A 21,993-nucleotide genomic window follows, 5' to 3' on the forward strand; every position below is an offset into this window, starting at 1 on the left:
ATATTTCTCATTCATTTGTGACCATTCAATAAATGTCTACCTAGCTTTCCAGGCTGTGAGCTTCAAGAGGGTAGTGGCTGTCTGTTTTTGTTCATGATGGTCTTCTCAATTCCTAGCACAGTACCTTGCAATCTTTAGTGCTTAAGACCATTTATTGCTTGAGAAAATGAATCAGAATAACTGAGAGCTCACCCAGGCTGAGCACAGTCCCTGATGCCAAAGGTAACCACTGTTTTAAGAAAGACACTCAATATGCCCATGAGCACAGCAATGTCATATTAATGCATGCCTTTTCTGATGTGTTTATGGGTTTTATGTGCCATGGATCTTTTCTGCCATGCTTCTTGCATTAAAGTGGGTGGGCAGAAGGGAGCAGAGGAGATCAAGCAAAACCGATGATGCATCATATAACTTTTTGCTGGGATCATGGAAAACTTAACAAAAAAAGAAGATGGTTATAATAATGCCTTATCAGGCTATGTAACCTTTACAGTTAGAAAAAACTTCACATTCATGACTTCCTTTGATTTGCATCAGGCCTATATAAAACAGGTGGATTATGAAGTGCTCATCTCACTTTTACACTACTTCCATAAAGAGGGAAGGAGAGGGCAAAAGTCTTCATGTGTCTGATGAAGTTAAGGGAAAGAAGGAAAGTATCATGGAAGACAAGTAGCTTGATCAAGGTTGGAAAATGGCGTAGCCTAGACCAGGATGCAAATCTTCTAGGTCTGCCCTGTCCTATATGGTAACCACTAGCAACACGTGGCTATTGAGCTCTTGAAATGTGGCAAGTCCAAATTATGATGTGTTGTAAGTGTAAAATAAACACAGTCTAAGACTTAGTATTAAAAAAAGAAGGCAAGTCACCTTATTAATAATTTTTATATTGATTCACATGTTGAAATGATTGTTGTTTTTGTTAGGTGCTGTTGAGTTGGTACAACTCATAGCGACCCTCTGTACAACAGAACGAAACACTGCCCAGTCCTGCGCCATCCTCACAATCATTACTATGTTTGAGCCTACTGTTGCAGCCATTGTGTCAATCCATCTCATTGAAGGGCTTCCTCTTTTTCACTGACCCTGTACTTTACCAAGCATGATGTCCTTCTCCAGGGACTGGTCCAAAGTATGTGAGATGAAATCTCACCATCCTCACTTCTAAGGAGCATTCTGGTTGTATTTCTTCCAAGACAGATTTATTCGTTCTTCTGGCAGTCCATGGTATATTCAATACTCCTCGCCAACACCATAATTCAAAGGCATCAATTCTGCTTTTGATATGTTGTTTGATATATGCTGTCAAGCCAATTCTAACTCATAGCAACCCTACAGGACACAGCAGAACTGCCCCACAGGGTTTCCAAAGCTGTAAATCTTTACAGAAGTAGGCTTCAAAATCTTTCTCCTGTGGAGCGGCTGGTAGGTTCGAGCCACTGACCTTTTGGTCAGCAGCTGAGCACATAACCACTGCGCCACTAGGGCAAATTCATTGCCATGGAGTCTATTCTGACTGAAATGTGGCAAGTCCAAATTATGATGTGTTGTAAGTATATGTGTTTCAGTTAGCAGATGAGCGCTTAACCATTGTGCCACAGGGCTCTTCCTCATTCAAAACCAAAACAAACTCATTGCCATAGAGTCGATTCCAACTGAAATGTGGCAAGTCCAAATTACGATGTGTTGTAAGTGTATGTTTCACTTAGCAGCTGAGCACTTAACCATTGTGCCACCAGGGCTCCTTGCTTCCCCTTAGTGGGCTAAAAAAATATGATTAAATTGATGTCATCTGTTTCTTTTAATTTTTTTTTTAATGTGGCTCCTAGAAATTTTTCAATTACATCTGTGGGCCACATTATATTTCTATTGAACAACACAGCCCTAGATTACTTCCAGTCTAGCAGCACACAGAGCTGTAGATTTTGAGCTGGACCTCAGACTGAATGGAGGGTAGAGAGCTTGAAGGCATTTTAGGTAAAATTGTGAGAACACAGGTAGGGTGATGGGGAATGATGTGCTTTAGAGAAATGGAAGATGGACGTCTAGTGGGAACTAAGGCAGCAAAAGTACCTGAGAATCACACATGAAATATCGATTAGAATGCAGTGGAATGGATGCTACACTTCAGCTCAGAAAACCCAGGTCTGAGACTTCGGACGCTAGCTTGTGTGAATTTAGACGGGTTCTTTAATCTCAGTTTCAGCCTTCCTTCTCTCTCTTGGTTTTATCCTTTGGTAAAATGAGAGGGTTATGTTAGAAAACTTTTAAGGTCCTGCTCCTTCCAGTTTGCACACTCTGTGAGGGGCCAGATTTTGTCTGCGCAAAGAGTGTAGGTGAGTTCACGGGTACACCGGTATGTGCAGTTGAGTCTAAGGGCCTCTCGAGATCAGAGCTGTGCTTTAGGGGGGTTAACACAAGCCCCGAGAGTAGGTTGACAGAGTGGAATGAGCCTGGAAACAGGATACCAGATAGGAGTAAAATGAGCTGAAACTATAAACTAAAATAAAATGTACTTATCTGCTTACCAGGAGGGCAAAGTGAAGTACCACCCATACAACGCCGAGTGACGTCACCAGGAGATCATATCGATTTCTTCTGCTTTGCCAGAAACCAGCTGGCGACATGGCTATGATCTTCATTGTAACCTGGGGGAGGGGAAATAAGAAAGGGAGTGAATAGAGGCTCAATGTTAAGCATATTTAAATTTATTAAATTGGGGTGCATTATATATATATTTTCAAGAATGAAGTAACCAAAAAAAAGAGTTCGTTACCAAGATATATGTTTTTTTTTTTAAAGCTGAGTAGGTATAATCTATATTCTCCACACTCTTTCCTCCTTGTTTTATGACTAGTTCTGATAGCAGAGTATTTTTCTTTCTCAAGTAAAAAACCATAGATTTTAAGAACCATCAACCGGGACAAGGTGAAGTAAGAATTTGCTTGCATTTCAAAGATGACTGCATTGGAAAGCAATATTAAATGAACCCTATATTAAAATAATCTTGGCTGGGTCTGGCACAGACACCTCTGGGCCAACTCCTTTTGCCACCAAGTTGCAATCTGAGTTCCTGAATTACAGCGAATCGCGAAGCTCGCTATAAATATTTGAACTCACACAACTAGACAGGCCAACGTTGAGACACAACCATCAACAGCAGTATTTCTGCGTGTAGAAAGATCTGAATTATAAAGTGAACTTTTTGTTCAAATTAAGGAAAATGTCCTAAAAAGGAAATGTCCTCAGAGCATGCTACCCAAAGAAGAAAGGCTTCAAAGGATGGAACACAGAGCTGAAAGTAAGTGTCATCAAAGGACACTGTTTTACGGTAAAATTGTGCACAGCATCCCCCTACAGCCAGCTGACTCATCATGGTACCTCCAGAACAAAGACGAAGGTGAAAACAACTGACATCGTTGCCAAAGGAACGGTCACTGGGTCCTCCACGTCCCACTGGAATAGAAACAGCACACAGGGCTTTGCCGGCATCCATCAGATACATACAGACTTCTCCCCTTGCCTTCCCATTCTAACATGACTGTGAGTTTTAATTTTTATAGTAAGGAACATAGACTGTAATTGGATATGGCAGCTTGCAATATTCTTCGATGTACCAATGAATACAAAAATTCCTTCGCAGCGTCTTGGAATGAAACAAAGTACCTTGACAGACAGCAACACCGACTGGGCCAGAACAAGTAATGCAATTGTCCTCTTAAAAAATGGATGCTGGGTTATGTCATACATTTTAGCTCTGAAACCATCATTATCTGTAAAAGAAAGGTGTAGGCAAGGGCATTTTAGACATAGGTCACATTTACTTGCTTGTCTTTCATTTTCTTTAATGCTCATCTTAAAATCCATTACATTTTTTTTTTCCTTTCTACAGTTCAATCTATTGTGAAGTGTTTTGCAGGAACGGCTGGCTCTGAATATTTAAAACGGCAGTGCATGATGCTGATCGTATTGGAAAGAGAACCACATCATTCAATTTCTGTCAGCTTAATACATTTCACTCATGTTTTTAAAAGGCAAGCACAAATATATTTTATTTAAAAATTCATTTTTTTCATTAAGTCTTATCCTGAAAGCACTGGGGCACAGCCTTTGGCTGACTGATTTTAATAGCCTTATGGGGAGATCTGTAGTTTGGAGCCTGTTTCTATATTAACTTATGCACAACCTCCTAGTGGTCTCACGATTATTATTTTAATTTAAATCTTAGACTCCTGGGGAATCATGAACACTAGAGCCCAATATGAATAAAATCAGAACATCTTTGATACCCGGGCGAGGTGGGAGATGAAGAGGTTGTGCAATCTTCAGTCTACTCTTCAGATCTTCCCATCTTCTCTGATCTACAGTCAGCAAAGCCGTCCCCTTAATAAACAAAAGAAAGCAGAAAAAGGCCTTTTGTCGTGTGTGCTCTATGCCAGGAACATTCCAAATGGGGTGGTCATAAAAACAGGACTAATCTGGGGTTTTCAAATAAAGACATTCTTCAGATACCATGGTGTTTAGATAAACATGGTCAGAATTCTTAAACCTGATATTGAGAGTAGTTCCAAGAATGATGGCCATCTTTTTTCAGAGAGAATTCGACAGCCTTCGATTTATCTCTTTGTAGATTTATAATATACAGGTTTGGGAAAATGTTAAAAAAAAGGCTTTCTATATGATTAAATTTTCAAAAAGAGATTAACTCCAATAGTGATTAGTTTTCTTTCAATTCATAGTAGAAAATGCTACAGTCAAATTATAGCTTGTCAATGCTGCTGCTCCTACTTAAGAGTATTTTGTATTTTTTAAAAAGTCTTTTAATGTGTGCAATGGCAAGGCTATTTTTCAGTGGCATGAAGCCACAGAATTTGGATCTTTAAGACATTAATGATGTAACCACTGCTGAAATGTGATGAGACATTTTGTACTCTATAGTAAAGTATTGATTAAAATGTACATACAATATATTGTACCATATTATATTACATTATATTATATAGGCAAAAGTATAATTTAAGAAAGTGGGAACATTTTTCCAAGAAGTTTTCAGAAAAGCTAAGGCCTTCTGTTAGCTATTCCAAATTCAATGGAAGCAATATATTCTAGAATTTTTTATCACCCCTGAATAACATAACAAAATAAATCTTTTATTCTCTTATTACAAAAGTAACAGATGCTTATGTGCTCATTGTATAGCAATTTTGAAATGGAGATAAGTAAAAAACAAAAACAAAAAAAACCCCCTAAATCATTCATAAACCTACTACCAAGATGTTAAATGTTGGTGTTTAGCCTTCTGACTGACCTTTTTTCATACATATAAATAAATTACCAGTCATCCTGTGCATATCATTTATAACATATTCTCTCATTTAAAACATCTTGAATATTTTTGTATGTATGACATTAAAAATATTCTTAAACATTAATTTTAATGATTATGGACAGTTTGATTGCTTTTGAACATTTAGGTTGTTATTATTTTCTGCTCTTATAAATCATGCTGCAATAAATATGCTTGATTTTCACAACAGAAATGACCAATAAACATGAAAAAAAAAAAAAACCAAAACAAAAACAACCTTAACGTCACTAGTAATTAAAAGATTGAAATTTTAAAAAAGCATTCTCTATATTATGGAAAAGATTTAAAAAATATATTTATTATAGGTAAAGAGGTGGGGAAATCAACAATCACAATGTTTTTAGGAATGCTAGAACATTTTAGATGGTCAGTAAGGTGATATATCCATCCCATTTCTATCACATCACTCAGCTACTACATCAGCCTGCTAAAAATAGCTCCCTGCTTCCTCTCTTGCCTTGCAACAAGGCCTTCCTCTCTACACTGTAGCCAAAGCGAGCTGGTTACAACTTTGAATCAGATCAGACCTTGCTGTTTAAACCTTCTAAAGTCTTCCCTTGCATTTAAAATAAAATACAAACTCTATCGTACAATGTCCAGTAGGGTCTAGGTCCTGTCTAAGTCTCGGACCTCACAAGAGCACAGAAAATGATAATAACACCTGTGAATCCTCCACTTGGATTTAACAAATGCTAAGGTTTTCCCATATTTGCTTTATTTCTTTTTAGAAATAAAATATTACAGATACATCTAAAGCAACTCCATCCCCAATCCCACCCTACCTTTTCTTTTCCAGAGCTAATGACTGCTCTTCAGATGTGTATCCTCCCCACTTACATTTTCAGAGGTTTGCTACTTATGTTATGTATAAATGTATGAGAATGCATTTATTATGAATTTTTTAAATTTGCATACATGATATCCAATATGTATATACTTGTGAAGGTTGTTTTTATTGTCATTGAACAACATTTTTCATACAATTAGATCTCATCTGCTCATTTTAACTGCTTGTATAGTTAATTACAGAACTAGTGTACAAATATACTGCATTAATTTTGGGTTTAGGGACTATAATCATCAATACTGCAATAAACACATATGTTCTATCTTACAGGAAACTTCTATGAGAGTTTCTCTACAGTAAATCTCTAGAAAAGGTATTGATGGGCTCTAGGAATTTATGCATGTTTATGTTTAACCACATATTGCCAAGTTGCTGTCCTAAGGGCAATACCCAAAAAATTTTCCCACCAATGGTACACAAGTGTTCTCATTTCCTATACCCTTGCCAATAATTGACATTATCAGATATTTTAACTTAGCCATTTTCGTGGGTATGAAATTGTATCTAATTCAGTTTTAATAGTAATGAGATAAAGAATTTTAATGAATTTGTTGATGATTCATATATCTTTCCATGTGAATTACCTGTTCACATTCTTGGCTCATTTTTGTATTTTGATATTTACTTTTTATTGTTTTATAGAAATTCTTTATTTATTCTAATACTAATGTTTTATCAGTTATGTGAATTGTAAATATTTTCTCTTAGGCTTAGCTTGTATTTTCATTTTGCTTATGATGTTTTTTACCATTAATTTTTAAGTCATCTAATTTATAAAATTTTTCCATTATGGATTTGTGTGAGGGTACTCTAAAACTGAGGTGCTTGGCATGATTAAAAAATGACTGACCCAAACCTGAAACAAAACTCCATTTCCGAATTAAACTTTACCCTGTCCTAAGTCCTCCTTTCTGTCCTTCTAAGAATAGAATCTGTGAGTTAGAGCTTTATGACATGTAACTTCTTGTGAAACTTTAACCATACTCAGCAAACAATAGAGGGGGGCAAAAATGTAGTTTGTGAAGAAATGTTTGTCAGGAAATATTTGTCAAAATGATCTCAGGAGAATGCTTGTGCCAGAAAGAATGTATATCTTTTAGACAATCACTTACTAGGTTGACTCCAGAAAGTCTATGTTAGAAAATAGACTAGCTAACTTTGTAAAATTTTACTTTGCTATTGTCTCGCAACTACATGTAATCCCAAGCCCCTGTGATTGTGGTCATGTACTCCCTTCCCCACTTTTCTGTATAAAAGCTCACCTCTCCCTCAGAATGTTGGAACGCTTGGTACATTCATTTTGTACCCTGTGTTTCCTGGTTCGAATTGTATCTCTCACCCTCAATAAAACTCTTCGCTTTTAATTTATTGAGCAGGCTTTTTACTCTTTGACATTTCTTGGTGTCAGAATTTGGATTCAAAGATGCATTATCTTCTGTGGCCCCAAGAAGCCAAGGACCCGGGCTCCGGCTGACCAGCAGAACTGCTTGGGTTCACCATCGCCATGGAATCTCATGAGCTGTCTTAAGGTAAATGGCCTCTCAAATTCTAGCTCCACTCCTTTTGCATTGCAGCTCTTTGAGTCTTATTGAGGGATCTGTTTTGTCCTCATGAAGGTGTGTGAAATTAATTTCACTTTGAACTTGCAAGACTGCTTTCTGGTTTGTTTCTGCAGAATCCTATTTCTTCACCAGTGGCTTTGGGAAAGATCTGTTTTGTGCACATATTGTCTGGTACTTGCAAAGTTAACTGTCTTAGAGGGATTCAAGTTTGTTCTCTGGGGAATCTCAGGTTCCATAAGCTGCAAGCAAAACTGCGGGCATGGAAGGACCTCTTAAGAGCCATCAGGGTGGCCACCGCCAGCTTTGGCTGAATAAAGACTCCCATGACAGGATAAGCTGGGATGTGAGATGGGCCAGAGCACTAGGCTGCCCACCAGCCGCAAGCAAAATATCACACAATGAAGGCACACAGTTAAAACAAAACACTGCCCAAAGCCCCACGGCAGACCCCATCAGGAATTTTTCAGTCTGAGAATTCAAAGTTTAAAGAACAAACTCGAACTTTCCTGGAAAAGTGGGAAATGCCAGTACTAACGGCGATTAGGGGCTCCCCTCTGGGACTCTTGCTCACTAAATGAACAAACGCTTTGGTTCCTCAAAGTGTGAGTTTTTGTCTGTTTGGCATAACCACTACTAAAGACAGTCTGGAAAACCAGTGGCCACTTTGGTGTTCTTTTGATTTATCTGAACTTATTTTTCTGTGCAGTAAATTAGAAAGCAAGGCCTCCCAAATTGAACAATCACAGTGGGATGTCTGTTTTGATTAGTATTTAGAGGCCTCCAAAAGACACTAAGATAGCAAAACTGCTTCCTTTCAGGATACTGTTTCTAAATTAAATAAACGCAATAAGGAGCTGCAGAGTTACGTTTCTATTCCACTTACCCCTGCTGCTCCAACACCATCTGCCCCTTTGCTGGCTGTTTCTTCTTTATACCCACCTTAGCCTCTTACTCTTCTAACAACACTTTGTTAGAACTATCCTTCTATCCTATGGAGACAGAAGGAGAAAACAAGCCTTTGACACCTGGAGGAAATGAACAAACCTCTGCAGATTACTTTCTCTCCTTGGTCTCACCAGAACATTGCAAGATTCTAAAGGAATTTCTTAACCCTCATGAGGATCCTCACGTTTGCTTAAAATAATAGACCAGGCCTCTAGCTGGCGGAATGTATTGGATTCAAAAAAGAACAAAACCAGATTTTGTATAGTTGTTATGAAGGAATCCCAGAGTCTTTTAAGATTTGATTCCAGGAGACCAAATTTCAGCCTAATACTTAACGTATTTGATAAATGAGCCTGGATTTTCCCTCTACCAGGATACTGTTTTGGGGTTCATGTTCAAAAACAAGCTGAACATATTTGAAATAATTTAGAATTTCAGTGATCACTTGGGGAAAATGAATTTCCATCTGCTCTTTTTCTTCCACTTTGGAAAATGAGTTCCCATTCATGTTGGCTTTTCTTTCCTCTTGGGAACTTTTGTTTGATGTTCAGGTTTTGTCAGAGGGTCTGATATCCCCCACCTGAAACTATGGAAAGTTAGTGAGTTTATCTAGGACCTATTTTTCTGCTGAATTGAGTCTATCTCACCAAAAAATTGCTGTATACATTTTAAGAAACTAGGTTCCCCATACCTTGTCTTATGTAATGCTGAATGTAAGCCTGTGTTTTGAGCTGGCATCACAGACTGATGAATGTATGTGGTTTTCCCGTCCTGTTTTGTGTTTGAGTTTCTGTTGTGTCTCAGGAAGTCGTGCTATTTGGAAAGTGCACTGAAAAAGGACAAACTTTTCTAAATTATTTCTATAAAAGATCCTATAAACCATCCAAAAGACAGGGTTATGAAAATATAATAATATCCTACCTCTGGATGGCACTGTTAAATTAAATTTCTTCAAAGACCTTACCCTGATTAGTTTAATGATAAATAGGCACTTATATAAACTAAATAGCCACAATATTCCCAGGAATTAATGAAACTAAATTTGTTCTGAAAAAAGCAAAATCTCAAAAGAAAATCTTTCTAAGTAATTTAAGCTAGATATTATATGAAATTTGTTCTATTTAAAGAAAAGGAGTAATTTTATTAATTCCAGAATAAGGCAAGGGTTCAGCATCTCATTAAAATCAATTCCTGAGTCAAAAACCAGCCGTATGGCTTAAAAACAAAACAAAACAAAACAAAACAAGGTAAGGTTTTTACCTTTAAGATCTTTGGTTAAATAACTCAAGTATTGTTACTCAGTGACCTACGGTAAACTCCTGACAACTTTGAAACTCCATGGAAAGCCACAAAAGATTTGTTTCATTTCATAAAAAAAGAGTGCTAAAAGAAACAGATTTATTTAATATGTTATGAGCTACATGAAACATGTCAAATAGGGAGAAATTTCAAATTTTCTTTGGATTAAAATTTATGTGCAGTGATGTCTGCCTGATATTAAACAACAAGTACATGATATTATGTCATTATTTTATTATTTTTAATTGCTAACTTGGTCAGAACTTTATTTCTTTTGAATCTAGCATCATTAAAGCCAATAGTTTAATTGGGGAAAATCACATAGTTTACCTATGGAGTTTTTTATTACCGTTCAGATGTTTAAAGATGCCACTTTAAGGACTAGGGTGCACCTGACCCAAGCCATGGTGTTTTAAATTGCCTCATATGCATGCAAAAGCTGGACAATGAATAAAGAAGACTGAAGAATAAAATTGATGCCTTTGAATTATGGTAGTGGCAAAGAATATTGAATATACCATGAACTGCCAGAAGAACAAACAAATCTGTCTCGGAAGAGGTACAGCCAGAATGCTCTTTGGAAGCACAGATGGCAAGACTTCATGTCATGTACTTTGGGCATTGTCTTAGTCATCTAGTGCTGCTATAACAGAAATATCACAAGTGGATGGCTTTAACAAAGAGAAGTTTATTCTCTCGTGGTCCAGTAGGCTAGAAGTCCGAATTCAGGGTGCCGGCTCCAGGGGAAGGCTTTCTCTCTCTGTCAGCTCTGGAGGAAAGTCCTTGTTATCAATCTTCCCCTGGGCTAGGAACTTCTCCGTGCAGGAACCCCGGGCCCAAAGGACTTACTCTGCTCCTGGCACTGCTTTCTTGGTGGTATGAGGTTCCCATGTGTCTCTGCTCGCTTCTGTCTTTTATATCTCAAAAGAGATTGGCTTAAGATGCTATCTAATCTTGTAGATCTCATCAATATAACTGCCATTAATGCATTTTGTTAACATCATAGTGATAGGATTGACGACACATAGGGAAATCACATCAGATGACAAAATAGTAGACAATCATACAATACTGGGAATCATAACCTAGCCAAATTGACAGACATTTTTGAGGGACATGATTCAATCCATAACAGACATATTATCAGGAGGGACCAGTCCTGGAGAAGGACATCATGCTTGGTAAAGTAGATGGTCAGGGAAAAAGATGAAGACCCTCAACAAGATAGACTGATACATTGACTGCAACAATGGGTTCAAACATAGCAATGATTGTGAAGATGGTGCAAGACTGGGCAGTGTTTTGTTCTGTTGTACATAGGGTCACTATAAGCTGGAACTGACTCGATGTTCCTAACAACAGCAACAACAACAATGTTGTATTTCCTAGAATAATTACTGGAAAGCCCATGGTCCTTTCTTATGTTGCTTACACTTACTCTAGCATTGTACAGCCTGATTTACTGAAATACTGTTAGTCATTGATGCAATACTCTAAGAAATATCTTTCACAGGCTAAAGAAGCCTTTAATGACCAGAGATTAAAGATCCAGCATCCTCCTGATATCATCCCTCGGAAACTTTGTGAACTGGAAAAGGCATCAGTTGAAGGACTCATTAGAACCTTGCTGGAAGGGACTCTGTTTAGTCCTCCTTACCAACCCCTGTGATGCAAAGCTACAGGGAATCAAACCTTGGATCCACTTATAGAAGCTTAAATGAGCAAAGCCATCCCATTGGACTGTGCAACCATCTGGAGATTTGAAGCTCACCCTTAAATGCCCTTGCGGCCAGAAGCAGATGACTGCAGAAGTAGACAGCTTGTTATGGATTAAATTGTGTCCCCCTAAAAATGTGTGTCAACTTGGCTAGTCCATGATTCCTAGTATTATGTGACTGTCCACAATTTTGCCGTCTGATGTGATTTTTCTATCTGCTGTAAATCCTACCTCTATGATGTTAACGAGGTGGGATTAGCGGCAGTTATGTTAATGAAGCAGGACTCAGTCTACAAGATTAAGTTGTGTCTTAAATAATTCTCTTCTGAGATATAAAAGAGAGAAGCAAGCAGAGAGACATGGGGACCTCATACCACCAAGAAACAAGAGCCGGGAGTGAGCACGTCCTGTAGACTCAGGGTCCCCAAGCTGAGAAGCTCCTAGATCAGTGGAAGATTGATGACAAGCACCTTCCTTCAGAGCCCACAGAGAGAGAAGACTTCCCCTGGAGCTGGCACCCTGAATTCGGACTCCTAGCCTCCTAGAATGTGAAAGAATAAATCTCTGTTTGTTAAAGCCATCCACTTGTGGTATTTCTGTGACAATAGCACTAGATAACTAAGACACAGCTAATCCCAAGATCACAAAACAAGACCTCATGCAAGTTATTGAAATATTTGGACTTTGCTTTATAATCTTTGCTATTCTTATGCTATTGGCAATACTTCATTATTGTGGTTTCCTTCCCTGGTATAAGTTTTATTTTCTCAAGCAGGTGACCGAAGGAATTTACTTTATTGTAGCTGTTATTTTTATGTTGTTTGGATAGTTTTTCTTCATTATGAGGCCCTTCTTAAGTTTTATTTTACTGCTTTCGGTAATCGCCTTTAACGCAGGGAGAGAAAATGCCTTTGTTAAATTAGCCCAATCAGTAGCTAGTGTCAGTAATTTGATCAAGTGTCACCCCCCCCTCCACAATCTGAACATCAAAATTCAGATCCATTAAAAAAAAAAAAAAACAAACTTGTTGCCGTCAAGTCGATTCTGATTCACAGCAACCCTATACAACAGAGTAGAACTGCCCCACAGAGTTTCCAAGGAGAGCCTGGTGGATTCGAACTGCTGACCTTTTGGTTAGCAGCCATAGATCTTAACCACTACGCCACTAAGGTTTCCTCAGATCCATTAGCATTCCTTATATTGAATTATAGTCTTATACCCACTGCTAGCGTTAACCTCGACATCGCCTTTAAGGGAGCCATACATGTTAGACTATAGCATCCTCCTGAACTGTTAACCTCAAGTATCATGCTTTAATCTAACCCAACCCTTAACACCCAACCAGGCCATGAAACGCTTGAGAGCTTGCTTTGCAATACTCAAAGGTGTTTGTGTTTGCCAAATTAGCTATTTGTTCCAACATGGAGAAATCCCTAGATACACTGGGATTTTATCAAGTAAGGCAAAGGAATTTCTTGACTTCACACAGAATGACTCATCCCTTCTTTGTACTAGACTCTGGGACCTTCTAAAGATTGGACGGTTACCTATTTGTGACAATTCTTTAAAAGAACATTGGCTTGAGAAAATTAATCAAAACATTCCCTTCCCACATAATTATACAAGAAATAACATGATTTGTGCCTCTTATGGATATATATTTTTATGTGGAGATTCGGATTATCCCACTAAAAAAAAACTAAACCCAAGTAACAAGTTCCACGCTTGGGCACTGACCTGTCTAGATGGATGGAATATTGACGGGCCAATGTTCTTCAGGCCTCCTAGCAGTTCCTTCAAACATTCATTCCCATGATGAAAGCACACCTTGGACCAGTGATTTAAAAATCTTTGCCCCAAAGGAGAACTTACAGAATCTAATGAAAACCATTTAACAGAGAAGCCTGGAGATAGATAGGTGTTCCTGTGAGCCCTCTTACCGGTTTATGGCATCTCTGAACTCGAGACATCTATTTGCAACTTATCTTGCTACCCGGCTTCGTTCAACGCCTCCTATGTCCAACTCTCTCCTTTTTAAATTGTGCTGTAAGTGAAAGTTTACAGAGGAAAATAGTTTCCCATTGTATAGTTTGTACATAAAGTGTTTCATGGCCTTGGTTTCATTCCCCACAGTGTGTCAGCATTCTCCCCATTTCCACCCCGGTTTTCCCGTTTTCTTTCATCCTAATTGTCTACCCCTCCCTGCCTTCTAGTCTTTGTTTTGGGGCAGATAATGCCCTTTTGATCTCGTATAATTGATTGTTCTAAGGAGTACATTCCTCTCAGATGTTAGTGTTTATCTTATGTGTTTGTCTATTGTTTGGCTGGGAGGTGGTCTCCAGGAATGGCTTCCTTTCCCAGTCAGAAGGGTGCCTTAGGGCCACAGTCTCGGGGGTTCCTCCAGTCTCTGACAGACCAGCAAGCCTGTTCATCTTTTGAGTTTGATATTTTGTTCTACAATTTTCTCCCCCTCTGTTCAGGACCCTCTGTTGTGATCCCAGTCGGAGCAGTTGGTAGTGGTAACCAGGCACCATCTAGTTCTTCTGTTAACCTTTGCTTTGTACACTTTGACGTTCAGGAGTTCTATAACTTGCTGATGATTAGTTCTGTTTATCATGATTTAATTACACTGTTTATTCCTAATAATGTTATTCATTTTAATTTTTTTCTGATAATAATATTGCTAATCTACTTTTCTCTCTAAGTAGAAATAAATATTTGCTCTCTAGACACCGTAGAAATTAATATTATTCCTTCATTAAAAAAGAGAAGAAATTTTGAAAAGTTAAACTGTGAAAGTATCCCAAAGAATAAAAACATGGAGGTATCATCTGTTCATTAATGCATGAAAACTTCTGACAGCTTATTAGTTGTCAAATTAAGTTTATTAATCAAAACATTGTTTTATAGTAGGGAAATTAAAAAAAATATTACTGGTATAGACTTTTAACTATTTAAAGAGGGTTCTATTTTCTAAGGAAGAGATTTTTATTATTAAACAACCAAGGGGCTATCGTTCCTGCCTTGCACAATCTTCAGTTGTGAAAACACTGCCCCCAAAGCTCATCTTATTTCGAATATCTGTATATCTCTCTATTGCCTACATATTTGACAACCTATTTACATAACCTTAGGTATGACACATGGTCAAGCACTTGACTGCTAACCAAAAGGCTGGCACTTTGAATCCACCCAGTGGCTCCGTGGGAGAAACCTGGTGATCGGCTCCTGTAAAGATTAGAGCCAAGAAAACCCTATGGGGCAGTTCTACTCAGGAACAGCGGTCACTATCAGTCAGAAGCGACTCGACAGCACCTAACAATAACAACATGACCATTAAAGTGTGAGCCTTGTGAGGGCAGAATATAGCTCACTCTTTTGTCCCTAGTGCCAAGAGCAGTGTTTGGCACTTAGAAGGTGCTCAAAATAAATCTGTTGAATGAATACTGCCAATTGGTTGCCATCAAGTCAATTCTGACTCCTGGCAACCCCATGTGTGTCAGAGTACAACTGCGCTTCATAGAGTTTTCAATGGCTGATTTTTTAGGGGATTTCCAGGCCTTTCTTCTGAGGTGCCTCTGGGTTGATTGGAGCTTCCAACCTTTCAGTTAGTAGCCAAGCGTGTTAACAGGGACTCTGTTGAATGACTAATAATGAATAAATGATTTCTATAGCAGCTTCTAAAAACTTGAAGAAAAATATATTTCTAAAAGGTTCACATAATTAGAAATTTATATCTCAAATGAACTAATCAAGCATGTAATGTTTAGAAATAGGATTTCTTCTAATTTTCATCTTTCTCTAAGCACCATATGAGTTTACATATGTGCCCCGACCTCAGGCTAAGGGGGTTCTATCCTCCTTTGGTACATAAGTGAGAACAATGTCGTAAATAGGCCCTCCCTGACAGTATGGCTTACTTCAGCCATTCCTCTAAGTTCAAGAGTTGCAACGAATTATACATTTGCTCCCACTTATTGACCATTTTATGTTGTTTCATTTATGTTACTGGACTGTGAGTTGCCACGGGACCTAAGTGTCTTGAACTCAGGTGCCTGCTCAGAGGGCCCCTTGCGGCTTTCTAAGTAAACAGTGCTTAAACTCTCCTGTCGATTGACTGATTAACTTCTGTCTACATTCTGCAATTCCCAGGGTCTGTTCCATAGCACGGCTCAAAGGCATCTAAAAAGACCCGTCTTCACTTTCCACTTAGCATTAAATTGAACACACTGTGGGGTTTAGAGCAACTCGTCTTATGAATCCATTAGGAAGTAAAATTGGGGGGCTGGGCTACATGATCGCTACCTTTCTCAGTAACTCTAAAATTCCATGTTTCTGTGGGCTGGAGTAGTGTTGGGGCCCAAAGGAGGGATATTTCAAATCACACCCTTTGAAAGCCCAGATGAAATGACATACTCATTAGGCACACATCAAAGGTGGCAATCCACTGGAGGCAGCTCTAGAAATGAGTAACTGCTACCACACACGTTGAGCCTGGGGACAGTGAGTGATACAGTCCCAAGTGTAGCTACACAAACCACAGAGCTCTGATGTAAATGAGTGCAAATCGGTGCTAGCCATGAATAACATCTAGCAGCATGGTGCTTTGCAGGCACATCTAGCTCTAATTCATGGCAGAAAGATGGTCGACATTTTTATATTTTTGTACTCGAAGAATAACAGTGCCCGCAGTAATAAGACCTGCTTCTGGATCTTGGTCCCACTTTTTACCCCTCAGGCAAGTTTTTTAACCTTTGTAAGTCTCCTTTTCTTCAACTGTGCGTTTCAGAGTTGTGAGAATTGATACAAGCATATGTAAAATCTTAGTACCTTGAAGGTGCTCAAAAATGGTATGCATTTCAATGATTACAATTCCAAATACTGACCCTTACACACGAGAAGGCTTATCAGTGTGTCCAGGAGAATGACAATACCTCGCCAAGGAGTGTTAGTAGAATGCTATCCCCAAACTCACTTCTGAGAAGAAACTACCTATTCTTGCTGGTTTCCCATCTGTGAGCCATTGTACTGATAATATAGAACTGTTTGAACTCAGCACGCTTCCTGAGTGCATAAAGTACGCAGAGTATCCGAAATTAGAAAGATCTTTTCTTCCTACAAAAAAGAACTTAACCATTTCTACTGCACACCCCCCACCCCATCCCATCAAAATTCTGAGTTCACCTACTTAGTTACAAAGGAGCATTCGGTTTACATTTTGTGAAAGTAATACTACCTGCAATCAGCGCGTCAGTTTCAGCTATTGTAGTTTAATAACTTGCTGCACAGGCTTTCAGTTTGAACAATAGGAGATGCGTCTTTCAGTTGTCAGTGAATTAATGACACTGTTTCTAAAAAGGGTAAATTTAGCAAGAGAATTGTACTCTTAAATAATGTGCCTGAAAAGCAGTAATGAGGAAGCTTGTAAAATAGTTATAGAGATTATTTACACCAGTCACATTATAGTTTAATGTGACTTCATGCCGTGTGTGGAAAAAAAAATAACCTCAAAGTAAGTGGCTAGAAAAGAATATACCCAGAGGTATTCAAACCCAGAATTCTTACCTTGTTTTCATTGAAATTAGCAATAACTACTCCAACAAAAAGGGTCAGTCCAATCATGCAACCCAGGAATACAAAAACATGAATATAGATTCCATGGATCTGCATAAATGAAAAATATGGTTATTCATCAAAGCAGACAAAAGCAGCTCTTGAAGCGTTTAAAGGATTCGATGTGCTTACTTACCGGCCCCACACGATGAATAATAACATCCCTCACTTCCACCCAGCCTTTCAAGGAGAGAACTTCAAATAATGCCAGCATAGCGTTTCCCACGTTGTCAAAATTAAAGTTCCGAGGGTTTGCCCTGCAATTCAGAGAGAGGAATGTTCTGTGAAATTCCCGTGAGAAGCACCCTAAGGCAAAGATCTGTAGCTCTTACCAATCTTGGGTGCAGGGTATATTTGGCTCTTGGGAGGGTGGGTTATATGGCATTCGTTTGCTAAATAGTAACAGTGCATTATAATTTACTGATTGTTATAACTTATGGGTTGGTTATTAGGTAATGATGGACTGTTCTAACTTTAAAACAACAAAATGCCGAACAACCCTTCTAACTTCAAGCAAAAATGTGTGGCCTTGAAAGCTCTAAAGTTCTGTAACATTTCTGGCTGGTCCTGATTACACTGAGGATGGGAAATACACATTCTAGCTCGTAATCCCTGGGTGGCTCAAATGGTTTGTGCTTGGCTACTAACTCAATGGTGCTGCAGAAGAAAAGTCCTGGTGATCTGCTTCCATAAAGATTGTTGTTGTTAGTGCCATCAAGTCAATTTTCAACTCATAGGGGCCCCTTGTGACAGAGCAGAACTACCCCATAGGGTTTTCTTGGCTGTTATCTTTATGGAAGCAGATCACCAGGTCTTTCTCTCACGGAGCGACTGGGTGGGTTCGAACCACCATCCTTTTGGTGAGCTCCTTTCCATAAAGATAATGGCCAAAAAAACCCTATGGAGGGGTTGTACTCTGTAACACACGAGCTCGCCATGAGTCAGAATGGACTCTATAGCAATGGGATCTGGTGCTCATATAAAAAGTGTAAAAATAGTAGAATTTGGCCACTTTTTCTGTTCTGTGTTATCATTAGGAGCACCATACTGCAAAGTAGTGCTTCGTTTCGAAGTCACTGAGACGCCAAGAAGTGTTTATTCATAGCCTGTTTCCAGATTCCTCTCTCCCAGCTGGATTTTTTCTCTCATTAACTCTGAGTTATTTTCATTAGAGACTTATTGTAGCCCCCGCTGCAGAGTGTGCTGTCTACACCCTGCAGATGATCCGTGATCCTAAACACTTTGACCCCACTATTGGTTTTTTTTTTTTTTTTTGAGCCCTGGTGCAGTGGTTAAGAGCTCGGCTGCTAACCAAAAGGTTGGCGGTTCGAATCCACCAGCTGCTCCTTGGAAACCCTATGGGGCAGTTCTACTCTGTCCTATAGGGTCGCTATGGGTTGGAATCGACTCGATGGCAATGGGTCTTCATTGTTTTGGGGGGAGATGGGGAGTAAGGGGAGTGTCTCATCTCTTGTTTTTCTGATGTGTTGCTGTACTTGCTTTCTTTCCACTTACAAAGTGATCCTTTCTAATATATTGCAGCTCCTTTCATCTTTATAAGTCTTAGCTTACATCTTTGTGGTGAATAGAAACTGCTTTCAGTGTTTTCTTCCTTTTCCCCTTACTGAAGGCTCTTTTAAATAATTTAAGGATTTAGTCAACCAGACTCTGGAAAATCATGGACTACCTCTATCATTTCGTACATTTGATTAAGAATTCAGGACTATAGAATACAGCAGGTCTCCTGAAGCCTATCTAAATTATATTTTGATAATTTTTTTTTTTTTTCCTGCAGGCTCATTTATCAAAATTTAGCACTTACGAAAGGCAAAACTCTAGGGAGCATTGGGTTCAGTATTTTTCTACCAGCTTTTATTTATTTATTTTATACCACAGAGACAATCAAGAGACCTACCTTGATAGCTTTTCTTTCTCTCCTATTACATAAACCAAAGAAACAAACCAGTTGCAGACGAGATGATTCAGATTCACAGTGACCCCATGCGTGCAGAGTAGAACTGTACTCCATGAAGTTTTCATGGCTGTGACCTTTTGGAAGCAGATCGCCAGGTCTTTCTTCCCAGGCACCTCTGGGTGGTTTTGAACCACTCTCTGTTGGTAGTGAGCCCTTAACTGTAGTGCCACCCGGGTACCTAATATTAAATCGATGGCATCTAATAAGAAAATTAAAAAATGAACTGACTTGCTCCTAAGGGTTAAAGTTTATTGGTAGAAATGTTTTCTATATAGCGCAAAATTTCCACTTATAAATTTATATTTTGAGATTCTGATTTAGATTTTTTATCTATGAAAGTTCAAGTATATTCTCTTGGATTTTTCCAATAACGTTTCCTTTGGGGTTTTTCAATTAAATCGAATTTATTTTGCAGTAAACAGAAGCTGAAGGATTCTACAGATGCCACAGTTTTCTTGAATAAGGATTTTTTTTTTTTTAACCAAGTGAGCCAGCACTCAGATCTGATGTTCAACTTTCTTACTCATACATTTTCTTTATGTAAAAGTACTTTTTCAGCTGAATTTATAGCAACTCAAACTACTTTCATGTTCCACATCCTTTAGAAGTTAGAATATGTTAAAAATACACTTCTAGGCCAAGCCAAGAAAAATAAAACATAGGACCATAGAATTATGTAGCTGGAAGAATATATGGTTCATTCGAATTAAAAAATGTTTTTCAGCTTTAATCATATAAGATGTTTATGATCTGTTTATGCTCCTAAAGTTGGAAAAGTTTAACATTTACCCACAACTACAGAGGACTTCTATAAATCCCAAACAGAATCCATTATTCTAATTTTATCTGTTGCCCTTCTTCAATTTGGAAGACTATTTAAATATGTTTTCTGGATAGATTTTTTAAGGCTTATAATCTTGTCTATCTAATTCAGAAAGGTAGGACATTGGTTTTCACCTCAACATTTGGTCAGTCTTTTACCTCCTAGTAAAAAATTCCAGAAGGTTCCAAAGATCTTGACAATGAGAAGAGATCCTCCACTGGGGAAGATCAGGGTGCCATGGAGGATGGTGACTTAGCCTCTGCCCCTTGGATATGGAAATGCAGAAAACGACATTGTCCAAAATGGTACCTGTATCTTACATTTCAGCCATCTAGCCTGAAGCAATTAGAAACTTGTACTTCCTAGATGCACTAGGATTTCTTTTACTTTGTGCTTCCCTCAACTTGGAAAGCCTTCCTTACCTCTGCCTAGCCTTTCCTTCCTACCAGCCCCTGATTCGTCCCCCATCATCTGTCTAATTCATGTTCTTCCTTCGAGAATAAACTAATGCGTCTTCTCCTCTGGGTTCTTTTCCCTGATTATACCAAAGTCTGGGCTAGGTGCCTCTCTTTTGTGTGCCACTGCACCCTTTACCTTTCTGTATTCTAGAATCTGAGGTAGATAAACCACACAGCTAATGTAGCTTAAGCCTCAGGGCCTTTTCCTTGCACAGGCCCTTTGAAGGCCCTGGGAAAGGTCCCAGCAATGGTTCTCATGGTTGTGTGTTTTTGACAAACTTACAAAGTAAGGTAAGTTCATATTCATTTTCTTAAAGAGGATATCCCAAATTTTTTGAGACTTAGATCCTACAAAACCGATCTCCTTCTGCCTAGAATGTATCACAGCGTAACTTAAAATTACCTACAAGTGAGCTTCAGGTAAGCTGGAGTATGCTTAAGGATTTATCCATGTAGTATCAAAGCCCTTAGAATAACATATTAAATTACTAACATTTCTTTTTTTCTGTTCTCCACTGGACTTCAAGCTCCTAGGGGGCAGGGACCATGACTTATTCATGGTTGTGTCACGGTGTCAAAATTAATAACTGGCAACCAGTAAGCACTCAATAAATATTTATTGCAAAATCGAATTCTTTGTTGAGTTTTCTATCAGGCATGCTATTTTTCTATATCCCAGACCTACACTTAAAATAAAACACACAATGTTTATAATATATGATCTGTTTGAACCTTTTAACGGAGGTAATTATTATCTCATCAAATCTGAGAGTGATTCAGAAGTAAATGAATTTATTCATCTTAAGAGAGAATATAAAACCAGATCATCTACTAAATTAGATAATGCATATTTATGCCCTAATTATAATTACCAAAGCATTCCACTAGGCAAATTATTTTCTTAATCATAAGATCTGATTTGCCAATATGAAATTACAAAGTTTTTGTCTGCTGACTCTTGACGAGCTTACTGAAGAAGGAAAAATATGAAAAGTATCGTGGTAAAGTTGGCATTTAGTTGACTGGGGATTTTTATTTGACCCCCACTAATCCAAGTATCTTGGACAAATGGACAAATGCCATTGGGGTGATGCACAAGGAATGCCCCTCTATCCTCTTATGAGTTAAAAATGTTATCGAACTTGAATTCCTTAATAAGAACTTATGTAAAATACTACATTCCAATTAATGCTGAAGTTGTCAAGGATTTCATTTTACCTGGCTTCACAGTCAACGCCCATGGAAGCAGTAGTCAAGAAATCAAACAATGTGTTGCAATGGGCAAATCTGCTGCAAAAGATCTCTTTAAAGTATTAAAAAGCAAAGATGTCATTTTAAGGACTAAGGTGCGTCTGACCCAAGCCATGGTGTTTTCAATCACCTCAT

At 38.4% G+C, this 21,993-nt stretch overlaps 1 protein-coding gene across 1 annotated transcript in view; it reads right to left on the reverse strand.

Annotated features, from left to right (window-relative positions):
• Positions 1 to 21,993, reverse strand: part of NALCN (sodium leak channel, non-selective) — a 392,050-nt gene that overhangs the window by 19,201 nt on the left and 350,856 nt on the right. The window contains exons 28-33 of the mRNA XM_012557767.2: positions 17,488 to 17,608; positions 17,304 to 17,402; positions 4,290 to 4,383; positions 3,667 to 3,773; positions 3,382 to 3,456; positions 2,529 to 2,648 (exon numbers count right to left, since the gene is read on the reverse strand). Coding sequence (XP_012413221.1) covers positions 2,529 to 2,648; positions 3,382 to 3,456; positions 3,667 to 3,773; positions 4,290 to 4,383; positions 17,304 to 17,402; positions 17,488 to 17,608 — 616 coding nt within the window. The remainder of the gene's footprint in view (positions 1 to 2,528; positions 2,649 to 3,381; positions 3,457 to 3,666; positions 3,774 to 4,289; positions 4,384 to 17,303; positions 17,403 to 17,487; positions 17,609 to 21,993) is intronic.

The sequence above is a fragment of the Trichechus manatus genome, unplaced genomic scaffold (assembly GCF_000243295.1).
Source record: "Trichechus manatus latirostris isolate Lorelei unplaced genomic scaffold, TriManLat1.0 scaffold00118, whole genome shotgun sequence".
Classification (NCBI taxonomy): Eukaryota; Metazoa; Chordata; class Mammalia; order Sirenia; family Trichechidae; genus Trichechus; species Trichechus manatus.